The sequence below is a fragment of the Sinocyclocheilus grahami genome, unplaced genomic scaffold, assembly GCF_001515645.1.
Source record: "Sinocyclocheilus grahami isolate Dianchi unplaced genomic scaffold, SAMN03320097.WGS_v1.1 scaffold70.1, whole genome shotgun sequence".
NCBI classification, from domain to species: domain Eukaryota; kingdom Metazoa; phylum Chordata; class Actinopteri; order Cypriniformes; family Cyprinidae; genus Sinocyclocheilus; species Sinocyclocheilus grahami.
The window spans coordinates 1,037,190-1,064,154 of record NW_015505249.1 but is presented as its reverse complement, the minus strand read 5'-3'; the positions used below and the strand labels follow the sequence as shown (position 1 = coordinate 1,064,154).

The 26,965-nt window shown below is 35.8% G+C and overlaps 1 protein-coding gene across 1 annotated transcript in view; it reads left to right on the top strand.

Annotated features, from left to right (window-relative positions):
* Positions 1 to 1,712: 1,712 nt before the first annotated feature.
* LOC107585431 (collagen alpha-1(V) chain-like) overlaps positions 1,713 to 26,965 on the top strand; it is a 103,561-nt gene continuing 78,308 nt past the window's right edge. The window contains exon 1 of the mRNA XM_016272449.1: positions 1,713 to 2,200. Within this exon, the coding sequence (XP_016127935.1) occupies positions 2,098 to 2,200 (103 nt within the window). The 5' untranslated portion in view covers positions 1,713 to 2,097. The remainder of the gene's footprint in view (positions 2,201 to 26,965) is intronic.

Below are 26,965 nucleotides of genomic sequence, written 5' to 3'. Positions count from 1 at the left end.
AGTTAAATACCGTAATTTCATTAACTGATATAATGTTAATATACCAACCTATTGAAGTACTGAAATCTGTTTTGTATCTTTGTAATTCACTGATATCCACCAACTGCAGGAGGTGATGAGAAAGTCACATGATGAAGCAAAGCCCATCACAAGCAGTTTTTAAATAATATCATATATAGAAGGTGCACAGTGTCATTCACACAAACACTAAACACCATCATGGTAACACACATGACACTGAAATAATGCAATAAACATTCATTTAACAACATTAGGTGTAACACACAACCCTAATATACAAAACTGATAAGAAAAAAACTAAGAAGAAACATAGTTATTTCAACAAAAAAACATCAAATTTGAAATGTAATGCAGGGAGTTCTGGGAATGTCAATTCACGGTTATTCACTGTAAATTATACAGTCTTATTCACTTCCAAAAACGGTATACTACCACAAACACCGAACACCATCATGGTAACACACATGAAACTGAAATAATGCAATAAACATTCATTTAACAACATTAGGTGTAACACACAACCCTAATATACAAAACTGATAAGAAAAAAACTAAGAAGAAACATAGTTATTTCAACAAAAAAACATCAAATTTGAAATGTAACGCAGGGAATTCTGGGAATGTCAATTTACGGTTATTCACTGTAAATTATATGTTTTTTTCACTTCCAAAAATGGTATACTACCGTAAAATTACTGTCCAATACATGTAATGTCCAATACAGTTTTTCACCATATATAGTAGGGGAATTTACCGTTAACCATTTAACAGGTTTTTACTGTAGCATTTTTACAGTCTTTTACCGTTAAATTCACGGCCATTTTTTACAGTGTACAGGGCTCTCTTCCACCTTCAATACCACGACTGAGGTGCCCTTGAGCAAGGCACTGAACCCCCAACTGCTCCCCGGGCGCTGCAGCATAAATGGCTGCCCACTGCTCCGGGTGTGTGTTCACGGTGTGTGTGTGTTCACTGCTGTGTGTGTGCACTTTGGATGGGTTAAATGCAGAGCACTAATTCCGACTATGGGTCAGCATACTTGGCCACATGTCACGTCACTTTCACTTTCATATTTCAGGTGCATTTACTCATTTATTTTAGTAAGCAGGCATGTTGCAAGCAATCAGATGATCATTATTGTAAAAATAAACCCCTTCTGGGTGATGCAAAATCCATAAATGGCTGCCCACTGCTCCGGGTGTGTGTTCACGGTGTGTGTGTGTTCACTGCTGTGTGTGTGCACTTTGGATGGTTAAATGCAGAGCACTAATTCTGAGTATGGGTCACCATACTTGGCCACATGTCACGTCAGGTCACTTTCATATTTCAGGTGCATTTACTCATTTATTTTAGTAAGCAGGCATGTTGCAAGCAATCAGATGATCATTATTGTAAAAATAAACCCCTTCTGGGTGATGCAAAATCCATTTTAATTGATATATGTTCAGCCTTTTTGATGCCAGACACATAAAGAACTGCTTTTATCTGCATTATTTATTTAGGACATTATATTAACAAAGGTCCTTTAACTGGAAAATTGCCCTAAAGGTTTTCTGCTGCTACACCCATCATATTAGATGAGTCAAAAAAATACTAAAAGACAGACTGCAATGGACTTAATTCTTGCAGACAAAGAGAGAGAGAGAGAGAGAGAGAGAGTAAATTAAGTCCCACACTGTAAACTTCCCGCCTACCCACAGCACTAACCAATAAGAAGCCGCGCATTGTCGGCGCTGCTCTCCGATTGGCCGCTCGCCGCATGACTGACAGTCCGTGTGAATGAAGTTTTTTCCCACTTTGGCTCCGCGAAGTTTCAGTGACGGGGGCATCACTGCAGCGCACTGAAGGGAAGGAAAGAACAGAGGGGAAAAGAAGGGAGAGAGGTGCCCCATCCATCCATCTATCCATCCACTGAATGTTCCCGCAGGACTTTATTAACGTATGGCTGCATGAGAGGCTTTGAGCTGTCGCGCTTTCTCTCTCCAGGACTGTTGGGTTACTGGTTCTGTCCTGATTTTAAGCAGTTGTCATAATAATATAACCGAACTCTTCGCGTCAGGACGGGCGCAGGTGGTCATGGATACACCTATCAGATGGAAAGTAAAGCGGAGGTTTAAGGAGGTGCGGCTGTCGGTACTCCTAGTATTCCTGATGTTTGTCACCTCACGAGTCAGCGCAGGTAAGCGGCGAATCAACTGTTTCCAAACTGTTACTTTGTGCCGCGGGCCGCGCTCATCAGGGGCTGCGCTTCTCCACGATCAGTCCGCTGTCCCTGGACTGCAGTGACCGCAGGAGGGGATGGTAGGAGCCCTAGAGTGAGATTTTTCCAACTAGGGAGGTCCGATGTTCCGTTTTTGCAGGGAAACATTAGAGCAGCGGCGAATAACGGAATCGGGGACGTTTTCCCGTTCAATGCAACAGCTGCGCGAGGAGATCGTGATGCATCTATTGTGGCATGCAACTGGTTTACGCTGCTCCAAGTTGGTGTAACACTCACTATTCTAATGCACATTAGTAAATAAAACCGTCATAGTAGAAATCCGGATTCCAGGATTTCATATGCAAATCTAAAAATGGTCCCTCAGTTGTTCTATGCGACTGTTTACTAGGGTTCTTGATATTGCATTATAAGTTCTTCACTTCATGGTATTGGTTTTGGCATCTGCAAAGCATCATAGATGGTTTCGTTTTCTAGAAGTAGAGATGAAAAAGTCATGGGTGGAACTTTTAAACTTTTGAGTTAGAATCAATGTCACAGGAGAACCTTCTGAAGTTCCTTTAGAAAGCCATTTATGTAGTGATGCTCCACCAGAACCCAGAATCTGAAGAACCTGAACTCTACACAGCCAAATGATCCTTTGCTGAATCTCAAAGACTTCAAGGAACCTTGATCTTTAGGGTTGTATGACATCAGGACCGGTTTTGGTTTCAGACTCTGTGGGATGTGTGAACAAAAACCACGCGCAACCTAGATCGGGATTTGTAGACATTTTGGAAGATGTTTCACGTGCTTTTTAGGGGATCTGGCAGAAAGTAGTTTTCCTCCAGCAGGCGCGCTGACTGCTGAACGTAATTGGAAAAATATACAGGATGAGAAACACACCAGGAGAGAAAGAGAGAGAGAGAGACCGAGAGAGGTTTATGTTTTTCCATAGGCTCATAAAACGAACCAATCACTCTGGCTCTCTGTTTAGTGAAAAACAGATAGATACATGTAAATAAATGCTCGTTAGTCTTAAGTCTTGGCTCCTGGTGGATGATCTGTAATGAAGAACATCAGTGGGTCAGGGTGGAGTCGCCGCGTGTTAGTCACATCAGACTGAAATGTATTAGTTGTTTAGTTTGCTTCACAATCTAGCATGCTTTGGGCTGTTATAAATACAGCTGTGATCTCTATGTAGTGCACTTAATTTCTGAATGCTTCCAATTTTATTTAGAGCACACGTGTAGCGGGATAATGCAGAAAAGATGGTGGACTTGATCCGCAGCCAGACTGGCAGGGATGCACAGCAACACTCACTGCTTCCACGACATGTGGTCTGACAGTGATGTCATGCAGTGGGCGGGACTAACCGAATGGCATCTGTAGGTACAGAATGATGTGCTGAGTTTATGGTGGGACTAGCGGTGCGTTGTGGGATACAGCAGCCCTGTTACGTCACAGTAAGCTTGTAAAGTCAAAAATGGCTGATGGGGATGCTGCTGCACTTCCTGTGCAGGGCCATTCTGCTTTATTACCCACACTAGTGCTGTTTTATGAGAGTTTTACGAACACTCTCAGCGGACTGGCCTCACTCATTCAGCCTGCTGGGTGTGTGCTTCACTTTTGAGAGTAAATTAATTCTTTTTAACAAATGGCATGTTGTAACGATTGTTTATTGCCCATGTGTGTTGTCTCTGGTTTTGGTTACTCTTGTTGTTGTGTTCTGCAGACCCTTAAAACCGTGAGAGGAGAAACTCTGGAACGTTTGGAGCCAAATTTTCACACCCTGGAGCCTTTCAAAAATGTTTGTCGTGTAATGAGAGCAAGCTGTCCATTTCAGCCGTCCCGATTCTTCATTCAGAGTTTGATTCAGTGAGAATCGTAGAGAGGAATATTAAAGGAACACTCCACTATTTTTGAAAATAGGCTCTTTTTCCAACTCCCCTAGAGTTAAACAGTTGAGTTTTACCGTTTTCGAATCCATTCAGCCGATCTCCGGGTCTGGCTGTAGCACTTTTAGCTTAGCTTAGCATAGATCATTGAATCTGATTAGACCGTTAGCATCTCGCTCAAAAATGACCAAAGAGTTTCTATATTTTTCCTATTTAAAACTGGACTCTTCTGTAGTTACATCGTGTACTAAGACCGACGGAAAATGAAAAGTTGATTGATATTACGCAGCGCCTGAAAAAGGCTAACTTCCGTCAACATAACCAACGTGACCACCTGCTTTCACAGGGAGCGTGCTGGGGACTATTTTCAGGCGCTGCGTAATATCATTGCGCCTGCTGCACCCATGGTACGCAGCAAAGCTCCTTGATTATTACGCCGGAATGAGAGTATAGTTCCTAGCCATATCGGCTACCGCCAGACCTGGAGATCGGCTGAATGGATTCGAAAACGGTAAAACTCAACTGTTTAACTCTAGGGGAGTTGGAAAAGGAGCCTATTTTCGAAAATAGTGGAGTGTTCCTTTAACATTGTGGAGAAATCAGGTTCGTGTTGCCTTTGGCTCCATGGCTCCCATTAACAGAACAAGCAGCATCTCCCTGTGGCTATTAAAAGGTACCAGTCCAGTTCCAACAGGAAGAGGATGAAGGGGTTCCCGCCTAAACGAACCCCCAGAATCCCCTTTTGCATACTAACTAGTGTGCAAGATTAAGATTAGTACACTCCAAATCACTCCTAGCTGAATGGCATATTATTTAAGATGGATTTTTTAAAGTATGAATGAGTTTCATTCTCTTCGTATTAAATAGTATGCATGGTTAAGAGTTAACTTCCTAAATCTTAGTATGCAGAAAATAGTATGTAAATAGTGACTGGCTTGCCATAGTATGCAAGTATGCATCTGTTTACATACTATCTCTCTAATATAGAATGCAATATTAAAATTAGTGCCTCTAATATCATAGTATGTCAAAAGTGACTGAATTGCATGGTATTTAAAATGGATTTTATAAGTATGCACCAGTCTCATGCTCTCCATATTAAATTGTATGCAAGATTAAGAGTAAACTACCTAAATCATAGTATGCTGAAAATAGTATGTCAGTAGTGACTGGCTGCAGTAGTATGCAAGTATGTTTACATCTGTTTACATACTATCTCTGTTATATAGTATGCAATATTAAGATTAGAGTTACTAAACTCGTATGTCAAAAGTGACTGGATTGCATATTTACAATTGATTTTTTTAAAGTTTGCATCAGTCTCATGTTCTCCATATTAAACTGTATACAAGATTCAAAGTAAACTACCTAAATCATAGTATATTGAAATTAGTATGTCAGTAGTGACTGATATAGCATGCAATATTAAAGTTAGTGCATATCAAATCATGTTTTTCAAAAATGTTTTTAAAATGGTATGTCACAGTGACTGGATTGTGTAGTATTTACAATGGATTTATAAGTATGCATCAGTCTCATGCTCTCCATATTAAATAGTATGCTAGATTAAGGCATACTATGTCAATATAATGACTGGATAACATAGTATGCAGGGATGCATCCATTCACATGCTATCTATCTTACACAACATGAAATATTAATATGAGTGCACCTCTCAAAAAAATAGTATGTTGAATATGTGTGCATGGGTGGTACAATTTACAGTGGGTTTTTGAAGTATTTGTCATTTTGCATAGTGTCTATTGTATCAGTGTTGACAAAGTTTTGAAGTGTGCATTTGTTCACACACAATGTCTTTTATAGCATGTAAATAATATTAGTGCATCTCAGTGTTGAAAATAGTATGTCGATGCTGCATATATGTTTCTTTTTCCATACTATCCATCTTATACACTATGCAAGATAAAGATTGGCATGTCCCAAATCATAGGAAATGGTCAAAGGTGTCCAGATAGCATACTACATACTTCAAAGTATGCATATTTTTACTTACTATCAATCTTATGTAGTATTCAATATTAGAATTAGTGTATTCCAAGTCATAGTAAATGTCTTTTATAGCATGTAAATAATATTAGTGCATCTCAGTGTTGAAAATAGGATGTCGATGCTGCATATATGTTTCTTTTTCCATACTATCCATCTTATACACTATGCAAGATAAAGATTGGCATGTCCCAAATCATAGGAAATGGTCAAAGGTGTCCAGATAGCATACTACATACTTCAAAGTATGCATATTTTTACTTACTACCAATCTTATGTAGTATTCAATATTAGAATTAGTGTATTCCAAGTCTGTATGCTGAAATAGGTTTGAAGCATGCATAATGCATAGATGGAGTCTTTTTGCAAACTTGTATCAATACATCATTTTACTTCATATTTAAAAGCATGAGCTTTTCCTTTGAATGCACAGTATGTACTTTTTTAAAGTTAGTAGAAGTATGTGAATAGTTACCGTGTCAGCAGTTTTGGGTGTGTTACGGAAGACCAGCCCAGCCCAGCCCAGCCCTCGACCCTGTGCTAGCCTTCAGTGTGTAGGAGGTCCAGCTCTGGGATCACAGGACAGAAATGTTGAAAGTTTTGTTCTGTATTAGACAGTGCTGTTTTTGTGGCCAAATGTAGAAGTACATTTTTCTCCCCCCTCTTGGTTTGTGTGGTTTGGGCTTTATAGTGTGTGTTTTAGAGTCACATAGTTTTATGATTGCAAGCGTTTCAAGTCTCCCTTCAATCTAAAGCCGCATTTGGGAGGGTGATAGTTGGTGAAACCTTCAAGGTCTGAGTTCACACACTATAAAAACCAGATATTGCCTCTTTCAGACGTGAGGACCAAACCCTGACCCACATGTCTGCTGGGTTCAAACACACATAAAGTTCACTGGAGTTGCTGGACTTCATTATATTTATCAAACACACTGAAGACAAGAGAGCAAATTAAACTTTTAAATTAAATTGCAATGGAGATAAATACGTTATTTACAAAATGAATAAAAACATAAATTATAATATTATGTATTATAAAAATAAAAATAATAAAAACTTTTATTGTAGTGATTCAGTTCAGATTCACGAAACTATGTGATAATTGCAAAGATCTACAGCTGAAAAATTATGTATTTAAAAAATGTTTTCATTGAGTGATGAGTCAAATGAATCAGTGAATCGTATTCTGAACCCGTTTACTGAATCAAATTGTGTGAATTGCTAAAATGAATCTTCTAGTGTGAAAGGAGGTTGAGTGTTCAGGACTGTGCGTGTATGTGCCTGTTTCAGAGAGAAATGGCAGGGGAAAGTGAAAAAAACGAGTGATTGAGGGGAGGAAAGGAGGTGAGTTATAGTAGTTATTGACAGCAGACCTACAGGAGATGAGGTCATGAGGTCAGAGGTTAAAGGTGGCATACTGTGGGTGGTGACCTTCAGATTATGACCACCCTAGAGGTTTACAGTGCTCCACCCCGAGACACAGCGTCTGGAAAACACATCACTTTAAGTGCAGACAGAGACAGAGATCTATTTCACACTGTTTTGACATGAAAAGTGGTATACTTAAAGTGTGTAACATTATAAACGTCTTTACATTCTTTAATTGAATGCAGCATTTTATGAATAAAAGTATTACTTTCTTAAAAAAATCTTAGTCATCCCAACTGTTTGAGCAGTAGTAAATGTAGTGTTAATGATTTTAACACTAACCCTAAGCATTACATTTTTGCATGTAACATCACCGTTCATGACATGTCATGAAGAAATATGCTATTGTGCAAGTTTTGCAGATGATAAAATGGTTGAAAAAATCCCATAGACTTTGACGGACCAGAACCGTATCTGTAGACCAGAATATCATAGCGACTTGTGCGTGGGCCACATACTAAAAACCTCTCAGAACAGCTTAGCAACTGCATAGCAACCACATAGAACGCCAAAGAACCCCTGTTGCAACATTCTAAAACCTCTCAGAACAACTCAGCAAATGCATAGCAACTCCCTAGAAATCACATAGTAACATTCTAAAACCTTTTAGAACACCTTAGCATCTTCATAGCAACTCCTTAGTAACCACATAGAACACCCGAGAAACCCCATAGCAACATTCTAAAACCTCCCAGAACATCTCAGCAAATGCATAACAACTCCCTAGAAACCACATAGCAACATTCTAAAATCTCTCAGAACACTTTAGCTGCTTCTAAGCAAGCCCCTAGCATAGCAACCCCCTGGCAACCACACAAACACCCTAGAAGTCCCACAGAACATTCTAAAACCTTTTAGAACACCTTAGTAACTGCATAGAATACCCAGAAACCCCATAGCAACATTCTCACTTCATATCAACTACCCAGTAACCACATAGAATGCCCTAGAAACACCATAGCATCATTCTCACTGCATAGCAATTACCTAGTAACCACATGAAATACAATAGAAACCCCATAGCAACATTATCACTGCATAGCAACACCTTAGTAACGAAATAGAACACACTAGAAACCCCATAGCAACATTCTCACTGCATAGCAAACCCTATATTAATGAAAGAGAAAACCCTAGATACCCCATAGCAACATTTTCACTGCATAGCAACACCTTATTAAAGAAATAGAATGCCCTAGAAAGTTCTCAACCTAGCAACATTCTGAAAGTTCTCAGAGCACCTTGGCAACCTCATAGCACCGCAGTGGTGGGTTTCTGCGCGCGTTTTCTTTATGAAATCAGTCTAGTTGCATTAGGATCATGTTGGATGATCAGGGTTTTAGTCTTTCAGATTACACCTGGTCTTGATACAGCCCACCAACCCTGCTGCTCACACACACACACACACACACACACACACACACACACACACACACATTGTTGTCTGCCATTTATGCATGCATGTGTGTGTTTAGATCTCTAGTTCCCAGAGTTTCAGAGTTGAAGTTTTTGAGTATTGTATTTCTGTCTGCTCTGTTCTGTATGAATGGACTCTTTCACAGAGCTTTTAAAAGGACGCCATGTTTGGGCTTTGCTAAGGCTTTGTTGTGATTAATTGAGGGGGGTCAGTGTGTGTGTGTCTGTGTGTGTGTGTGTGTGTGTCTGGCACCCCTCTGACAGCCTGAGGTTCCCCTGGGCTGTCATGAAGCTCACACATGTGCACACACTTCCTCTAGAATAACATTCCCTACATACCTGTGCTAGAGCCACTAACTCGGTGTCAGCATGACTAGAGCACCCCAGAGCATTATGGGATATGAGTGTTTTTGCAACGAAAAGCCACAGATGGACCAGCATCGCTGGTTTTCTTTTATTTCTTGGCATTTGGGATTCGAGCAGTGAGAGCGAGAGTTTGTGTTCTCACATCTGGAAGCTATAGCCGTCATTGTGCTGTCTGCTGATCCCAGAGAAAAAGAGGGAAAAACGAGCGGGGAAAAAAGGAAAAATGTCTTCCAGATGGTTTCTTCCCTCCCCTCGCTGTGGAACAGCAGAGGAATAAAATACTGTTTCATTAAAACAGAAGAAAAGTACACAGTCCTCACACAGAATCGAGTGAGATGGAGGATTGCAAAACGTGCACCGAATTCACACTAATCACAAAACAGCACAAATCTTACTCTTTAAGCGGTTGTGCCCATGCAGACCCACTGACCTGACCCGCTTTTTTGTAGGTTTATGCATGCATATCTGTTTATTTGTGTGTTTATGCATGTATAAGATCGAACGAGAGGGTGGGACACGTCCATCTGTTTTTTTTAAAGGTTTTTGCTTTATAGTATTTTAAATGTTTTTCTAACACTGTAAACAAAAAGAATTTGTCATTCTGTTAACACATTCTGAATGAAAGGAGTGTTTTGCATTATGAGATTTTATCACTGAAGGTCGGTGAGTGAGTGGCGCTCCTGCCAGATGACTTACACTGCAAAAAATCATGATCTGTTTTTTTTCTCCCATGAGAATTATCAAAACATTCTTAATTTATCTAAAAAGCATATAATATAAATGAATATAAAATTCTAAAAATAATTAATTAATAATTAATGAATTAAAAATATTTGTATTTCTAAATATTAACTTATAATTAATTATCTATTATATATATATATATATATATATAAATTGATGTTATAATATATAATATTAATATAAAAATAAAAACAATAATTAAATTTTTTTTAACATATTAATTGTAGATAATGCAATATTGCAATAATAATATAATATAATTATATAATTATAATATACTATTTGCCAATTTTCTAAACAAGATGTATTAAAAATATTTTTAGGTAGCAAATAGGTATTGATAACAGAAATCATGTAAGTGATGTATGAATCAAACAGGCTTACAATGGTTCTGAAATGGTTTTCCACATATCGTTTAAAATTATATGATCTCTGTTGATCTCTGATCAGCTTTGTTGCATTGCCAACAGATTCTGACACTCATGTCACCTCAAATCGACAGTAAAAATGAGTGACTTCCTGTCACTTTGTCCCTATACGCTTCTGTCTATATGAACATCACTTAACTGAGATGCTTGTCCTTGAGTGTGATTGTGTAGTTTGTGTATGTGTGTGTGTGTGTGGTGACCTCTGTTGTGGCATGTAAGAACCCTAATATCTCACATGCCACATTCATGACCCTGAAACAGGGAATTATGGGATTGCCTGGGGTTTATGACCAACACACACACATGCACACACACACACACGCACGCACGCACGCGCACACACACACACATACACAGGGTTGCAAAATTCTGGGGACTTAAATGTAGAGAAAAAATCTTGCAGCATAATCTTGGTTAAAACAACCTGATTTAATGCAATTTCAGTTTAATTTCTACCCTACACATTGCTCAATCACATGCACACAGCACACTGCTTACTGCAGGGCCATTGAGGCCACACCCCCTACATGCACTGTGCTTTCATTTCTTAAATCCTGCACACAAAATATAAAAATGTCCATCTTGGTAAGTATTCATGTAAATTACATGAATATTACAAAAATTGTTGTAATGTGTGTAATATACTGTGCAACTAAATTAGGCTATACCATTGTAAAAACAAATACACTGACTGAACAAACCATAGACTGGACCAAACATTTAGGTGAGATAATAATAAAACAGAAGTCTAAAAATGACCACACACAATCCCCTCTAGTCACCTAAGAGGGGGATTCCCCTCCATTTTCTCTGAAGCCACACTTGCTGCATTTGAGCCCAAAGACTACATCTAAGTTTCATTGACAGTTTATGAGGTATAAACTAGCTCAAGCTGTGATGCTCTTTCTGCTAGCCAGCTTTCTGTTATCATGCAGAAGTACAGTACTGGTCAAAAGTTTGGAAACATTACTATTTTAATGGTTTAAACATTGCATATCTTTTGCTCATCAAGCTTTCATTTATTTGATCAAAAATACAGTACAAAACGGTACTATTGCGCTGTATTACTGGTATTACAATTTAAAATAATGGTTTTCTGTTTTAATATACTTTAAAATATAATGTTTTTTCTGTGATCAAAGTTGAATTTTGAACATCATTACTCCAGTATTCAGTGTCACATGATTCTTCAGAAATCATTCTAATATGCTTATTTATAATCAATTTTGGAAACAGTTGTGCTGTTTAATATATATATTTTTTATTACCTGTTGTTTAAACTTATAAAACTTATACAACTTTGACATTTATAAAACTATCATATACAAACATAAATATAAACATTTTGTTTGATCATAGGCTCACATGCATGCAAACTAATACAAATTAAAAAAATGAAATTTTTGGATTTATGGGGGAAATCTGTGATTCTTTTTTCAGGATTCTTTGATGACTAAAGAGTTAAAAAAGAACAACGTTTATTTAAAACAGAAATCCTTTTTTAACAATACACTACTATTCAACATTTTGGGGTCAATATCTTTTCTCTTTTTTTGAAATAAATGAATACATTTATTTAACAAGGATGTGTTAAATAAAAAAAAAGTAATAGTAAAGACTTATATTGTTAGAAAATATTTTTATTTTGAATAAACACTGTTCACAATTTTTCATTCATCAATAAATCCTGAAAAAAGAATCACAGATTTCCCCCAAAAATCCAAAAATGTCATTTTTAAAATCTGTATTAGTTTGCATGCATGTGAGCCTATGATCAAACAAAATGTTTATATTTATGTTTGTATACGATAGTTTTATAAATTTCAAAGTTGTATAAGTTTTATAAGTTTAAAACTTGGAATATTTCCAAAATTCCCCAGACGAAGTTCCCATGGAAAGTTTCCGGAAAATTTCTGGAAATTTAAGGGAAATTTTCCACCCTTTTGCAACCCTACACACACACACACACACACACACATCTCTCTCTCTCTTTTTGTGTTTTATATGTGAGTGACTGTTGATGCATCTTCTTCTCATGGCAAGAAGAGAAAAGTTTGGAAACATTACTATTTTAATGGTTTAAACATTGCATATCTTTTGCTCATCAAGCTTTCATTTATTTGATCAAAAATACAGTACAAAACGGTACTATTGCGCTGTATTACTGGTATTACAATTTAAAATAATGGTTTTCTGTTTTAATATACTTTAAAATATAATGTTTTTTCTGTGATCAAAGTTGAATTTTGAACATCATTACTCCAGTATTCAGTGTCACATGATTCTTCAGAAATCATTCTAATATGCTTATTTATAATCAATTTTGGAAACAGTTGTGCTGTTTAATATATATATTTTTTATTACCTGTTGTTTAAACTTATAAAACTTATACAACTTTGACATTTATAAAACTATCATATACAAACATAAATATAAACATTTTGTTTGATCATAGGCTCACATGCATGCAAACTAATACAAATTAAAAAAATGAAATTTTTGGATTTATGGGGGAAATCTGTGATTCTTTTTTCAGGATTCTTTGATGACTAAAGAGTTAAAAAAGAACAACGTTTATTTAAAACAGAAATCCTTTTTTAACAATACACTACTATTCAACATTTTGGGGTCAATATCTTTTCTCTTTTTTTGAAATAAATTAATACATTTATTTAACAAGGATGTGTTAAATTAAAAAAAAGTAATAGTAAAGACTTATATTGTTAGAAAATATTTTTATTTTGAATAAACACTGTTCACAATTTTTCATTCATCAATAAATCCTGAAAAAAGAATCACAGATTTCCCCCAAAAATCCAAAAATGTCATTTTTAAAATTTGTATTAGTTTGCATGCATGTGAGCCTATGATCAAACAAAATGTTTATATTTATGTTTGTATACGATAGTTTTATAAATTTCAAAGTTGTATAAGTTTTATAAGTTTAAAACTTGGAATATTTCCAAAATTCCCCAGACGAAGTTCCCATGGAAAGTTTCCGGAAAATTTCTGGAAATTTAAGGGAAATTTTCCACCCTATGCAAACCCTACACACACACACACACACACACACACACTCAGCTCTCTCTAGCTTTTATTGGGTTTTATGTGAGTGACTGTTGATGCATCTCTTCATCTCATGGAAAGAAGAGACTTTTTGTGTGACTAACAGATGAAAAACCTTCATTCATGTGCCTCAGAAATGCCACAGATGTTCACATCATTACAAAACATCAGATGTCTGCATCACTTGTCCAAATAATGACCCACAGTTAGGCACATTTTTTGTTTCCTCGCTACAATGTACCATGATAGAAATGTACCAAGCATAGTGTCTGCTAAAATACCATAGTTTCCATACTATTGTTATTGCAAGATTAGGGATCTGTTTATTGTTTTGTGTGTTTTATTTTTGTATTTATTTAACAGTAGTCACAAATACCAATTTACCACAATTATAGAAACAATAACTGTGGTAATTATGGTATTTTGGTGGAAACTATGACTGCTGTGGTAAATGTTTGTAAGGGTCAGTACACATGATCTTTCAAAGCCTCTTTGAGCTTTCATAAGGTTTTCATTATCCTGTGGATGAGCAGTTGGTCCTGTAATGCTTCATTTGAGCAGTATGCTAAAGGTCACATGTGTCTGTGTGTGTTTGAGTCATACAATATACAATGCTTTGCTATACTGTACATATCAAACAACCACACACATTTCCAGATTATTTTATTTTATTTTACTTTACTTTACTTTACTTACAAGGGATGACCATTATATATGTGCCCTTTTAATTTTGTTTAATTTAAAATGTAATTTAATTTAATTTTTCAGACTATAATATTTTATATTTTTTTTATTTCTTTTTTTTTATCAAGTATGTTCCCATTGGCTGTGATTTTGTCACTTAAGGCAATACTTAATGAGGACAGTAAAATTATGTGTTACACCTAATGCACATAAAATGCACAAATACTATAGCAAGCAATTTTGTGCCATGCATGCCATCCAGTACAAAACAGTACAATGACATCATCAGCTCCCTTATGACCCTGCACACCTGGAATACGTTCATGCAAATGAACGGTTTTGTGTTCTATCAATACCTGCAGGTTTTTCTGGGTTACCGATACGTGGAGTGGGTAATGAGTGATTAATAATGTTCAGTGGGTTATTCATGAGATGTTTAGGGAACCCTGCAGGTCCAGACATGCGAGAAGAACTTTAGGATTCTGGAGTGGTGCGCGGAAAGCTGACATTCCTTCCACTGGCCTCATACTGAGAATATAAAATAGTCTCTCTCTCTCTGCAGTAGCACATTATGAACCGGCCACAAAAACCACAGAAACGTTCAGCTCTCTCCAGAAAGAATTAAACACACACACTTACACAAAAAAAAAGTAATAGTAAAGACTTATATTGTTAGAAAATATTTTTATTTTGAATAAACACTGTTCACAATTTTTCATTCATCAATAAATCCTGAAAAAAGAATCACAGATTTCCCCCAAAAATCCAAAAATGTCATTTTTAAAATCTGTATTAGTTTGCATGCATGTGAGCCTATGATCAAACAAAATGTTTATATTTATGTTTGTATACGATAGTTTTATAAATTTCAAAGTTGTATAAGTTTTATAAGTTTAAAACTTGGAATATTTCCAAAATTCCCCAGACGAAGTTCCCATGGAAAGTTTCCGGAAAATTTCTGGAAATTTAAGGGAAATTTTCCACCCTTTTGCAACCCTACACACACACACACACACACACACACACTCAGCTCTCTCTAGCTTTTATTGGGTTTTAAGTGAGTGACTGTTGATGCATCTCTTCATCTCATGGAAAGAAGAGACTTTTTGTGTGACTAACAGATGAAAAACCTTCATTCATGTGCCTCAGAAATGCCACAGATGTTCACATCATTACAAAACATCAGATGTCTGCATCACTTGTCCAAATAATGACCCACAGTTAGGCACATTTTTTGTTTCCTCGCTACAATGTACCATGATAGAAATGTACCAAGCATAGTGTCTGCTAAAATACCATAGTTTCCATACTATTGTTATTGCAAGATTAGGGATCTGTTTATTGTTTTGTGTGTTTTATTTTTGTATTTATTTAACAGTAGTCACAAATACCAATTTACCACAATTATAGAAACAATAACTGTGGTAATTATGGTATTTTGGTGGAAACTATGACTGCTGTGGTAAATGTTTGTAAGGGTCAGTACACATGATCTTTCAAAGCCTCTTTGAGCTTTCATAAGGTTTTCATTATCCTGTGGATGAGCAGTTGGTCCTGTAATGCTTCATTTGAGCAGTATGCTAAAGGTCACATGTGTCTGTGTGTGTTTGAGTCTTTTACAATGCTTTGCTATACTGTACATATCAAACAACCACACACATTTCCAGATTATTTTATTTTACTTTACTTTACTTTACTTACAAGGGATGACCATTATATATGTGCCCTTTTAATTTTGTTTAATTTAAAATGTAATTTAATTTCATTTTTCAGACTATAATATTTTATATTTTTTTTATTTCTTTTTTTTATCAAGTATGTTCCCATTGGCTGTGATTTTGTCACTTAATGCAATACTTAATGAGGACAGTAAAATTATGTGTTACACCTAATGCACATAAAATGCACAAATACTATAGCAAGCAATTTTGTGCCATGCATGCCATCCAGTACAAAACAGTACAATGACATCATCAGCTCCCTTATGACCCTGCACACCTGGAATACGTTCATGCAAATGAACGGTTTTGTGTTCTATCAATACCTGCAGGTTTTTCTGGGTTACCGATACGTGGAGTGGGTAATGAGTGATTAATAATGTTCAGTGGGTTATTCATGAGATGTTTAGGGAACCCTGCAGGTCCAGACATGCGAGAAGAACTTTAGGATTCTGGAGTGGTGCGCGGAAAGCTGACATTCCTTCCACTGGCCTCATACTGAGAATATAAAATAGTCTCTCTCTCTCTGCAGTAGCACATTATGAACCGGCCACAAAAACCACAGAAACGTTCAGCTCTCTCCAGAAAGAATTAAACACACACACTTACACACACACTTCACTCACGCTTGAGTGCAGGACAGAGAGGCTTTTGTTCCAGAGTTGTAATAATCTATATTATATGTCGTGTCGCATATGACTGAAGTCATGTTAATGAAACTGCGATGATGTCTTTTGATGAGCTGTTTTAAGATTTATTATTTTTCAGCATTTATGATCTTGGTTTTGTGGTGCGGAAATAACTGTAACAGAATATAAACATAAAAGATGATTATGCTAGAGTTAAATGAACAATTTTTTTGTACGAGGTGCCAAAGAAATACAATATTTTTATATGTTACCCTGGTTATACTATGCTTTTTGTGTACGCCATTCTGGTAATACCTTGTTTTTTGTTTATGATACCATGGTAATACTGTGATTTTAGATGTACCATGATTATACCATGTTTTTTGGACATTTATTTTGTCCAAAGTGTGGAAGTGTAAGTGTATTTGGCTTAAAACAAGTAAAATGATCTGCCAGTGGGGTAAGTAAAATGTTCTTAAAACTAAATAATTTTACTTTGGCATACTCCACAGGCAGATCATTTTACTTGTTTTAAGCAAAATTCACTAAATGTAGTTTTTTGCCACTAGAAGCAAGACTATCTTATGTCATTTTGCTTACCAAGTAAATGCATCTTAATTTAAGAATTTTTTGATATTTTGACTGGAAACCAGATAAAAATACGAAGTAAGATAGGCCTTTTTTGCAGTGTAGTATCTTGTTTTTTGTACACTATGTGCTTTTACATGTACCACGATTAAACCATGCTTTTTGCGCATTTACCTTGGTAAAACCATATTTTCTGTACATAGCACCATGGTAATACTATGTTTTTACATGCACTATGTAAATTTTTTTTGTACATGGTACCATGATAATACCATGCTTTGTACCGTATATTTGTACGTTACCCCGGTAATAACTTGATTTTTGGATTGAATTACCATGTTTACATGATTAACCATGCTTTTTTGCAGATTTACCATTTTTGTACATGGTACCATGGTAATAATTAATTTCTTTGAACATGTACTATGCTAATACCATGTTTACAATCATATATGGTAATCATTCAAGAACATAATTTATGTCAAAACACTGTAGTATTTCCATCAGATACTATCTTTGTACCATGGTACCATCTCAGTATTTTTTGTTGTGCTGGAGTTTTCTTCAAATCTGTCTGCTTTGATCTTAGCATGAAGCTGGTTTTTATGGGTTTGGATGAAGTTGTAGTTGACTTTGATTATTCTGTTATGCTTTTAATGTGTGTGTGAGAGGTGACTCTGTTTGTACTAAATGTGTGTTTGATTTCACGGTAAGGGATGCACGCTGTTTTCTTCTAATGGTGCATTTATCCCTGCGTGTGCTGATGAAATTGGAAGCATTTGTACTTGAATTGTGTGTGTGATTGAGTTTGTGGGACAGCACCACATGAGTCATGGTTTCCAGCATCTAATGCACATGCTGAACTCCAGCCAGCCATTCAGTCAGTGAACGTGAGCTGTTCAACACGGAAAAACTTTACACATGCTCTTTGCTGAAAGAGAAGCTATTTTCACTTTATTAGACAATCAAATCTGATTAAAAGTGTCTTAAGTTTGTGCGTGTGTGTGTGTGTGTGGGAATGTTGCAGACAGACGAAACGGTTTTTGCTGAATCAGTCGGTCTTGATTGCTGCTCTAGTTAGTGGAAACCAATGAACACCACAAAGTCTAACCAAACCACTAAACCATACCATTATGGTGTACTTCAAACAACCCTCTGAAAGAGAGAGAGAGTGAGACAGAAGAAAATATATATACATAAAACAAGTTTAATTGTGTGCCGAAGGACAGGAAATAAACTTAAGACTTAAAGCCACGTAAGAAGCTCAAAGCACCTGGTCCACCTGCCTTTTTACCCGTTTGCCCTCTGAACCCTGCCCTCCCTCTCATTACAGCTCTGTCCAGGTCAAAGGTCAACTGGTGGACAGTGACCTCCTGCATGTGGAAGAAGTGAGGTCGTAATATAGAAGGCCATCACCATCCGTGCACCCATAGGACACTCCTCCCACTTGATTGGCTGCTGTTGGTTGAGGAGCTGTCAATCACTCAGATTGACCTATCATTAAACGGTCAGCACAGGCCTCCTAACAGCCTCTCAAAACAACAGGGTAGCAATTCAATACCATTGTAACCATTCAGAACACTTTAGCAATCATTCAGAACACCTTAGCAACCACCTAGCCATGCCTTAGAAACCACATAGCAACAAATAACAGCCATTCAGAACACCATAGAAACTTTACACTAGAATACACAACAAACAAATGTGTTAGCAACTGCTTAGCAATGCCCTGGAAACCACATAGCAACACCTTGGTCAGAACACCTTAAGAACAACATAGCAATGCCCTGACAGGTACCCAGAACACCGTAGCAACTACATAGTAACTTTTCATGAGCAACAGAAACACTTTTTATATACTGCTTAATACAGTATATAATTCTGTTACTGTACAGTATCTGTTCAAGAATAAAGTTAAATGTAAATATATGCTATTTAAATACTAATAAAGTGGGGGTATATATGCTTTCATGATAAACGTGACTCAATATCACATTGCGACTACAGTAAAAAAGCTTCGGCGCCGGTTCAAGTCGGACAAAATTTCTAACCGGCATGCACTGCTTCAAGTCAGCCGCCGATCGGTTTGCGCGGCGTCGCATGAAGTCGAACGCACCTAATATTTAGTCATAATTTTTGTTGACGAAAGCAACACTAATCATTACTCCAGTCTTCAGTGTCACATGATCTTCAGAAATCATTCTAATATGCTGATTTGCTGCTCAAGAAATATCTATCTATCTATCTATCTATCTATCTATCTATCTATCTATCTATCTATCTGTCTGTCTGTCTATAATGTAATATTTTTGAGAAAACCATGAAACATTTTTTTTCCAGGATCCTTTAAGGAAAAGAAAGTTTAAAAGAACAGCATTTATATAACATTTTTTTTTGTAACATTAGACCTGTATTTACTGTCACTTTTGATCAACTTAATGCATCTTTGCAGAAAAAAGGATTAATTTCTTTAAAAAAAAAACACCTCCAAACTTGTATATATAACTTACAAATGTGTGACATAATTTATTTTCAACCTTAGGCATACACTGCTTGAGTTGCTTGAGTGTTTCTGCATTATATGAGTGGCTTTGGAATATAAATCGCAGCACGTTTCAGATGAAAAAACGCGACTTCTATATCTGAAAATATCACAGTTAGGAGATTTATAACGAGTGGTTCCCTGCATTATTACAGCAAAGCGCGTGATTACAGTACTAAGCCGCTGCAATGGAGCAGCTCTAATGCTATTAAATTAAAGATGATGTACCATAGAGCAAAACAATGATGTAACAATGTAACAAAAACTTGTAAAATACATTTTAATGGGCATAATAAAATAACTGTTCCTTAATCTATATATATATATATATATATATATATATATATATATACATACTATATTACTGTACAACACTGAGATGGAAATTCTGTTATTGTATATGTGAATGTTGAATATTTGTTTGAAAATGACAAGATGAAAAAGTTTGCTTGTGTTCAGAGCACTGATCTTGTGTTGAGTCAATTTTTCCATCTCACAGAGACACTGTGCTATCTGTGTGAGAGAGCGACACACACACACACACACACACACACGCGCGCGCGCACACAGTACATGTGTTAGGATTAAGAGTTCTGTACTAAAACTTGTTCCTCTTTCTATGATTGTGTGTTTGTGCTAGTTGGCTCTGTTATATATGTTGATTATTACAAGCACGTTGATCAATATATTTGTAACTAGTGTTTGTGTAGAATGTTCATATTTGGTTGCTAGGGTGTTTTGTCTGTGCAATGAGTGGTTGTAGTGACAGTGGTTAAGTTAAGTATGGTTTCAGAAAAATATTCATGAAACTTTATGTCTGGCAAATAAATATGTGTGTCATTCTCTTATCTCATCCATTTCCTGTTGTTTTGTGATTAAAAATAATAAGTCTGGTCACTGTCTCAGGATGGGAAAAGAGAGAACGAGAGAGAGAGAGAGAATTCGTCTTGCCAACTGTCTTCCTGTGTCTCCTCCGTTCACCTTCCTGTGTGTGTTTGCTAGTGTCTGATTGTGTGTTCAAGAGCAGCTACACAACTGGACTCGGCCAAATCCAGTGAGGAAGATCCAAACTGTTTCCCAACCCTGCGTGCATACTGAAAAACTGCATGTCATGCTAAAGTGGCGGTCATGATGATTCATTTTAAACAGAATGACCTCAGTGACTTCAAACATCATTCTGTGCTGAATACTGACCATTGGTTTGATTCTGTGATGGAGATCCGGGCTGGCATCATGTGATGGGTTCGTCGTTAATTACCCGTCCTCAGCGAGAGGTCAACCTCAAAAGAGGTTTAGTGGGAAAGAAATTACACACTGCAACTTTAAGGTAGAGAGACTTCATTTTGTCTATAATTTCAACTTTAGATGTGCTTCCTATTTTAGTTTTTTTCTGTAGACTTTATAGCCTACATCTAAAGAATGCATCATAACTGCATATGATATTAGCATTTATACATTGCTGTTTAAAATTTTGGGTCACTAAGTTTATTCTGCAAGGGTGCATTAAACTGATCAAAAGTGACAGTGAAGATTTTCATAATGTTTCAAAAGATTTCTTTTTCAAATAAATGCTGTTTATTTGAAATAGAAATACAAAAAAAATATGAAGCATCGCAGCTGTTTTCAACATTGATAATAAAGTTTCTTGAGCAGCAGATCAGCATATTAGAATGATTTCTGAAGGGTCATGTGACACTGAAGACTGGAGTGATGATGCTGAAAATTCAGCTTTGATCACAGGAATAAATTACATTTTACAATATATTCAAATAGAAAACAGTCATTTGAAATTGCAATAATATTTCAAAATATTACTGTTTTTATTGTGTTTCTGATCAAATAAAGTGAGCTTATTTTGGTGATCAACATTACAAAACCCCAAACTGTCGAACAGTAGTCTATATAATATTCTTAAATGAGTATATATTCTCTTTATTGCATTTAGAATTGTGGTATGTCTTTTTAAATCTGTATTCATCTGTATACAAACCAAATTTCATTTATACAAACTTAAAAAATGTAGACTTGCCTAAAACGTTCACCTTTTTCTTGCTGCTTTGGAAGCACAGTTATTTCCTTCAGGAAATTCAGATCAAGTATTAGCATTACAGTAAAGCTCTTTAATTCAATATGATTTGGTTTAATGAGCTTTTGAGAAGCTTAAACGCTTATAAAGGGATCAAACAGTCATGTTTTGACCTGTTATGATCTTTTAGGCGTGTTCAAATGAGATGTGCTGTTTTTTTAATTACGGTACATTATATGTGCATCATTTCCATAGTTCTTTTCAAACCAGTGTTAATTTATCACTTTTGTGCTTTACAACTATCTTTACATTTTAAAGCAGCAAGTCACTAACTTTTAATTTTAATGTTTATACCTCGGGCAGCTTTCCAAAATAGTGTCAGATTTCTGAGAATAGGAGTTGTTGGTGTGTGTGTGTGTGAAGCAGTGTGTATTTTGTGTGTCATGCGGTTTTGGATCTGGTTGTTTTGATGTGTTTTTCTGTTTGGGACTGTGTGTGTGTGTGTGTGTGTGTGCGTGGCATCTGTTTTGCTGTCAATATGTAATTAAAAGTTGACACTGAAGCCCAGCACGTTTAATGCTGAGACGGACGGAGAGTAGTCATTACATTCATTTGATTTATACTTATTTCCTGTGTATTTTAATTGCTGACATTTTTGTCTGATTATAATAATCTCGGGAAATGTATGTGTGGTGGCTGATGTTTAGGAAAAGGAATGGGTCTTTCTAATAAGTGCGCTTTTATGAATGGGAGTGTTTGCACACACCTGAGCTGTGGTCTGTTGGGTGTTTGCCGAGGGAAATACTGTGGTGACGGAGTAAATCTCAACAGGTGATGTTTGTGTTCCTCTGGGACGGGTCTTTAAGAGGGTAAACACACACACACACACACACACACACACACACACAGTGCAAACACTCCTGCTGAGTGACTGTAAGGTGAACCCGAGTGCTTCACCTGAGCAGGTCCTGTATGTGCGGGTGATTTTAACATGACATTTTACTGGATGTTGATAGATTCCACTTAACCTGAGATGTTGTAAATGTTGTAAAACATCAGATTAAATTACGGTGTAAATATGTAGACACACATACCCACCTGAACGGGTAAAATGTCGACCTAACCACCAACAGAACTCAACCCATGCACCATGCACACAATTCTATATCTGATTAATTAAAAAAAGAAGTCACTCGTGACAGTGTGCTACAGTGATTTTTTTTATTTTTTTATTTTTTACCATAGTAAGTGGTATTTTAGACCTGAAACCCTTGAACTGTGGCAAAATCATTGCAGCACACTGCTTTGAGTGGATTATTGCTTTTTTTAAATTGCAGCAACAGCAATAAAAATACAGCAGGGAACAGCAATTACAGCAATAAAATGGCACCAATGTTCAGTAAATTTTGAAATTTATTAGGATCAGCATACTCCTCTCCGACCGACCTCCCCCCAGCGAATATAGTTTGTTTTTCTATCTGTAGGCAATAGCAATTTGGTGCATTAATGCAGAATTTAAAACTTTGAACATCCAATCAGAATTAGAGTCAGAACTCAGAATATCAGAATTCATTTTAAAGATAAAGGTTCCAATTAGAACACGCACACACACACACACACACACACACACACACACACACACACATTAGCACTACTGTTCAAAAGTTTAGGGTTTAGGAAGATGTTTTTTAAAGAAATTAATACTTTTATTCAGCAAGGATGCATTAAATTGATTAAAAGTGACTATAGACATTTGTTATATTATATGTTATATTTAGGATGTCACATTCTTTTGAACTTTATATTGATCAAGGACTCCTGAAAAAAATCCAACATTTATAAAAAAAAAACATTTGACATTCATGATAATAATAAGAAATGTTCTTGAGCAGCACATCTGCATATGAGAATGATTTCTGAAGGATCATGTGACACTGAAGACTGAAGAGTAATGATGCTGAAAATTCAGCTTTGATCACAGGAATAAATTACATTTTACAATATATTCAAATAGAAAACACTTATTTTAAATTGTAATAATATTTCACAATTTCACTGTTTTTTACTGTATTTATAATCAAATAAATGCACCCTTGATGAGCAGAAGAGACATTTCCAAAATAATAAAAAAGTCTTACCAATCCCAAACTGCACCTATAATGAAAAGATTTAATCTTTAGAGAACCATACAGCAAAATGTGCTACAAAAACACAGTATTTTAAGAGTGTTGGTATAGATGTGTTGTCTAATGGAGTTCTCTGTCTATTTTGTAATGCTGTGCTTCTGTAAGTGGGTTACTGGGTCACAGTGTGTCTGCGGGTCTTGATTCCCTGCTGTGGGTCTAGAGCTGGCAGATGACAAAAACAGCTGCAGCATCGCCTGCATTTACAGCGTTCCCACTAAACATCCTTAAGAATATATATATATACTTCTGTGCGAGTTTGACCTGTAGCTAATGCTTACAGAGGTAAATATTAGCTCTGCCTGCAAGCACTCGTGTTTTCCCCCGTAAATGTTGATACTAGCAGCATCTGGGTGTGTTTACATGAGATATAGTTCATTATATACACTCTATAGCAAAGCATTTGGTCTTTTTGTGCAGTATATGTGTGACAAACCTTTATATTTCCAACTATTACCACGTTTATTGATATCAAACCATCAAATTTGACCGTAACTGTGAAGTTCAGGCATGGTTTTCATTTCCACAATGATAACAAAATGTAATGTGCTAAATCTAAATTAAGATTTTTTTGACTGACACAGCACATTATCATCGAACTGTTAAAGTGTGTCATTTTAAGTCCTATATATATAAAACAGCTCATTTTGGGGAAGCCCTCGGTTCGCCTTAAAACATTCCTTTATTGTTGAACCATAGCTGTGTGTTTTATCTTGGCAAACCTCATTGCTACTTTGACAGGGATGGCCGAATAGCTTTGGCTAACCAGAGAACCTCAACGTGGTTCGGCGATTCGCATCTCTGACACCGGGTTTCCACAGGTGCTTATCACAGCTCAGCATGACAGAAAACTAAGAAGAATATCACTGTAATAAGTTTAATTATCGCAGTTGCTGTGTAATTTTAATTTGACCTAAAAGATGCGTGCATCTCTGATTATAGTGTGCTGTTCGTGAGGATGTGTACTAGTAAAATGTGTTTACATGATCTTGTCTGTTGATATTACATTTATGCTTTTATCTGATGCTTGCCAAAGTCAGTTACATGAGTTTTGATGTCTGATTTACGATTGCTGCAAATTAAGTCACTCTAAAATTAAATGACCTGAAGTCTTTGGTAATGTCTGGAAACAACATTAAACTGCAAAATCTGCTCTGAATTACTATATTGTTGAGTCCATGTGTTGAATGTGAATTAATTTTGTAATATTGCCAGTTATATTAGTTGCATTGTTTATTATTGTAGTCATAATGTGCATTATTTTCTGTTTTCTTTTATGCCAATCCTGAGCATTTTATAGTTGTGTTTAGTGTTCAGTAGCACTTTATTATAACTTTCATTTAAATTACATTATGTATTTGGCAGAAACTTTTATACAACTTATACAACTTATGTTTCTTTCATGGTTCATATTTTATCAAGATTATGCATTTCATGGGAATAAAATCCAGCATTTCAGCATTGCAAATGCCATGCTCTACTGTTGTAGCTACAGGAATGCCATAATACAACAAAAAATATTATAAATGTTTTTAAAAATAAACAATAAATAAATTATTTATAATATTATTATATATATTATTTTACAAAAAAAATCTTTTTTATAGTATTTATATTATTATTATTATGTATTATTTTTATTTTAATATAACAATTTTTATACTGTGTACGAGATATTTCTTCAATATTATAATATTGACAAAAATGTATTATTTATTTTTATTTAATAACAATAGTCAGAGAACATCTGTAATGTGAAGTATGTTTGAGTGAAACAGGATATTCAAAAAACAAACAAACAAACAAAAACAGGTTTGTTATGATAGGACAATATTTGGCCGAGATACAACTATTTGAAAATCTGGAATCTGAGGTTGCAAAAAAAAAAAAACCTGAGAAAATCGCCTTTAAATTTGTCCAAATTAAGTACTTAGCAGTGGTGGAAAGAGTACTGAAAAAATATACTCAAGTAAAAGTACCATTACCTTCCAAAAAATGTAGTGTGAGTAGAGTAAAAGTACTTGTCCAAAAAACCACTTGAGTAAGAGTAAAGAGTAGCCTATTTAAAAGTACTCATGAGTATTGAGTAGTGAGTACTGAGCTGTGGAAACTCATAGTTCAGCATCACACACCATGATATGGGTTAAAATGAGAGCCCATTTCTCTCCAAAACGGTGCCAGTTTGAGCGTTTTGCTATAAAGAAATAAGAATAAATAAACTTGATAATTTATGTTACAATTTTATCATAAATGCACGCATGTCTCTTTGCTGAGCCGCGGTGGTCTCTGTGAATCAGCAGCATCCACAACTGAACGGAACAAAAAGTGTTGAACTTGAAATTTGTTTATGCACGAGTGCACTTGCTAAATGAAGGTATAAAATGGATAAAAAATAAAAACGTTTATTAACGATCTGCAGTTTTATTACATCACGCGCTGGCACAGATGCAGTATATTAACGCCAAGGGTCATCAATAAGGTGCAGATTTGGTCCTCAATTTGTGTTTCCAACACACTTTTTCACAGCGCGCATCACGCGCTCAAACTCATCAAAAGTCAACAAGCAACAACGACTTGGCTGTTAAAGTTTTCTATGCACAATTTGATTTGACGAAAGTCACGAGACCTATTACTCTCTATCCAATCACATTGATGGATAAAAATAAAATAAAATTAAGCATGTAAAATAAAAAGTACCGATTCATCACTTAAAATGTACTCAAGTAAAAGTAAAAGTACACAATTTTTAAACTACTCAAAAAAGTACAATTACTAATAAAACGTGAGTAACGTGAGTATTTGCAATTTGTTACTTCACACCCCTGGTCCTGGCGTATTACTAATCAAAAATGAAGTTTTGATATATTTATGGTGGGAAATTTACTAAATATCTTCATGGAACATGATCTTTACTTAATATCCCAATGATTTTTGGCATTTAAGAAAAATTGATAATTTTGACCCATACAATGTATTGTTGACTATTGCTACAAATATACCTGTGCAATATTTATATATATAT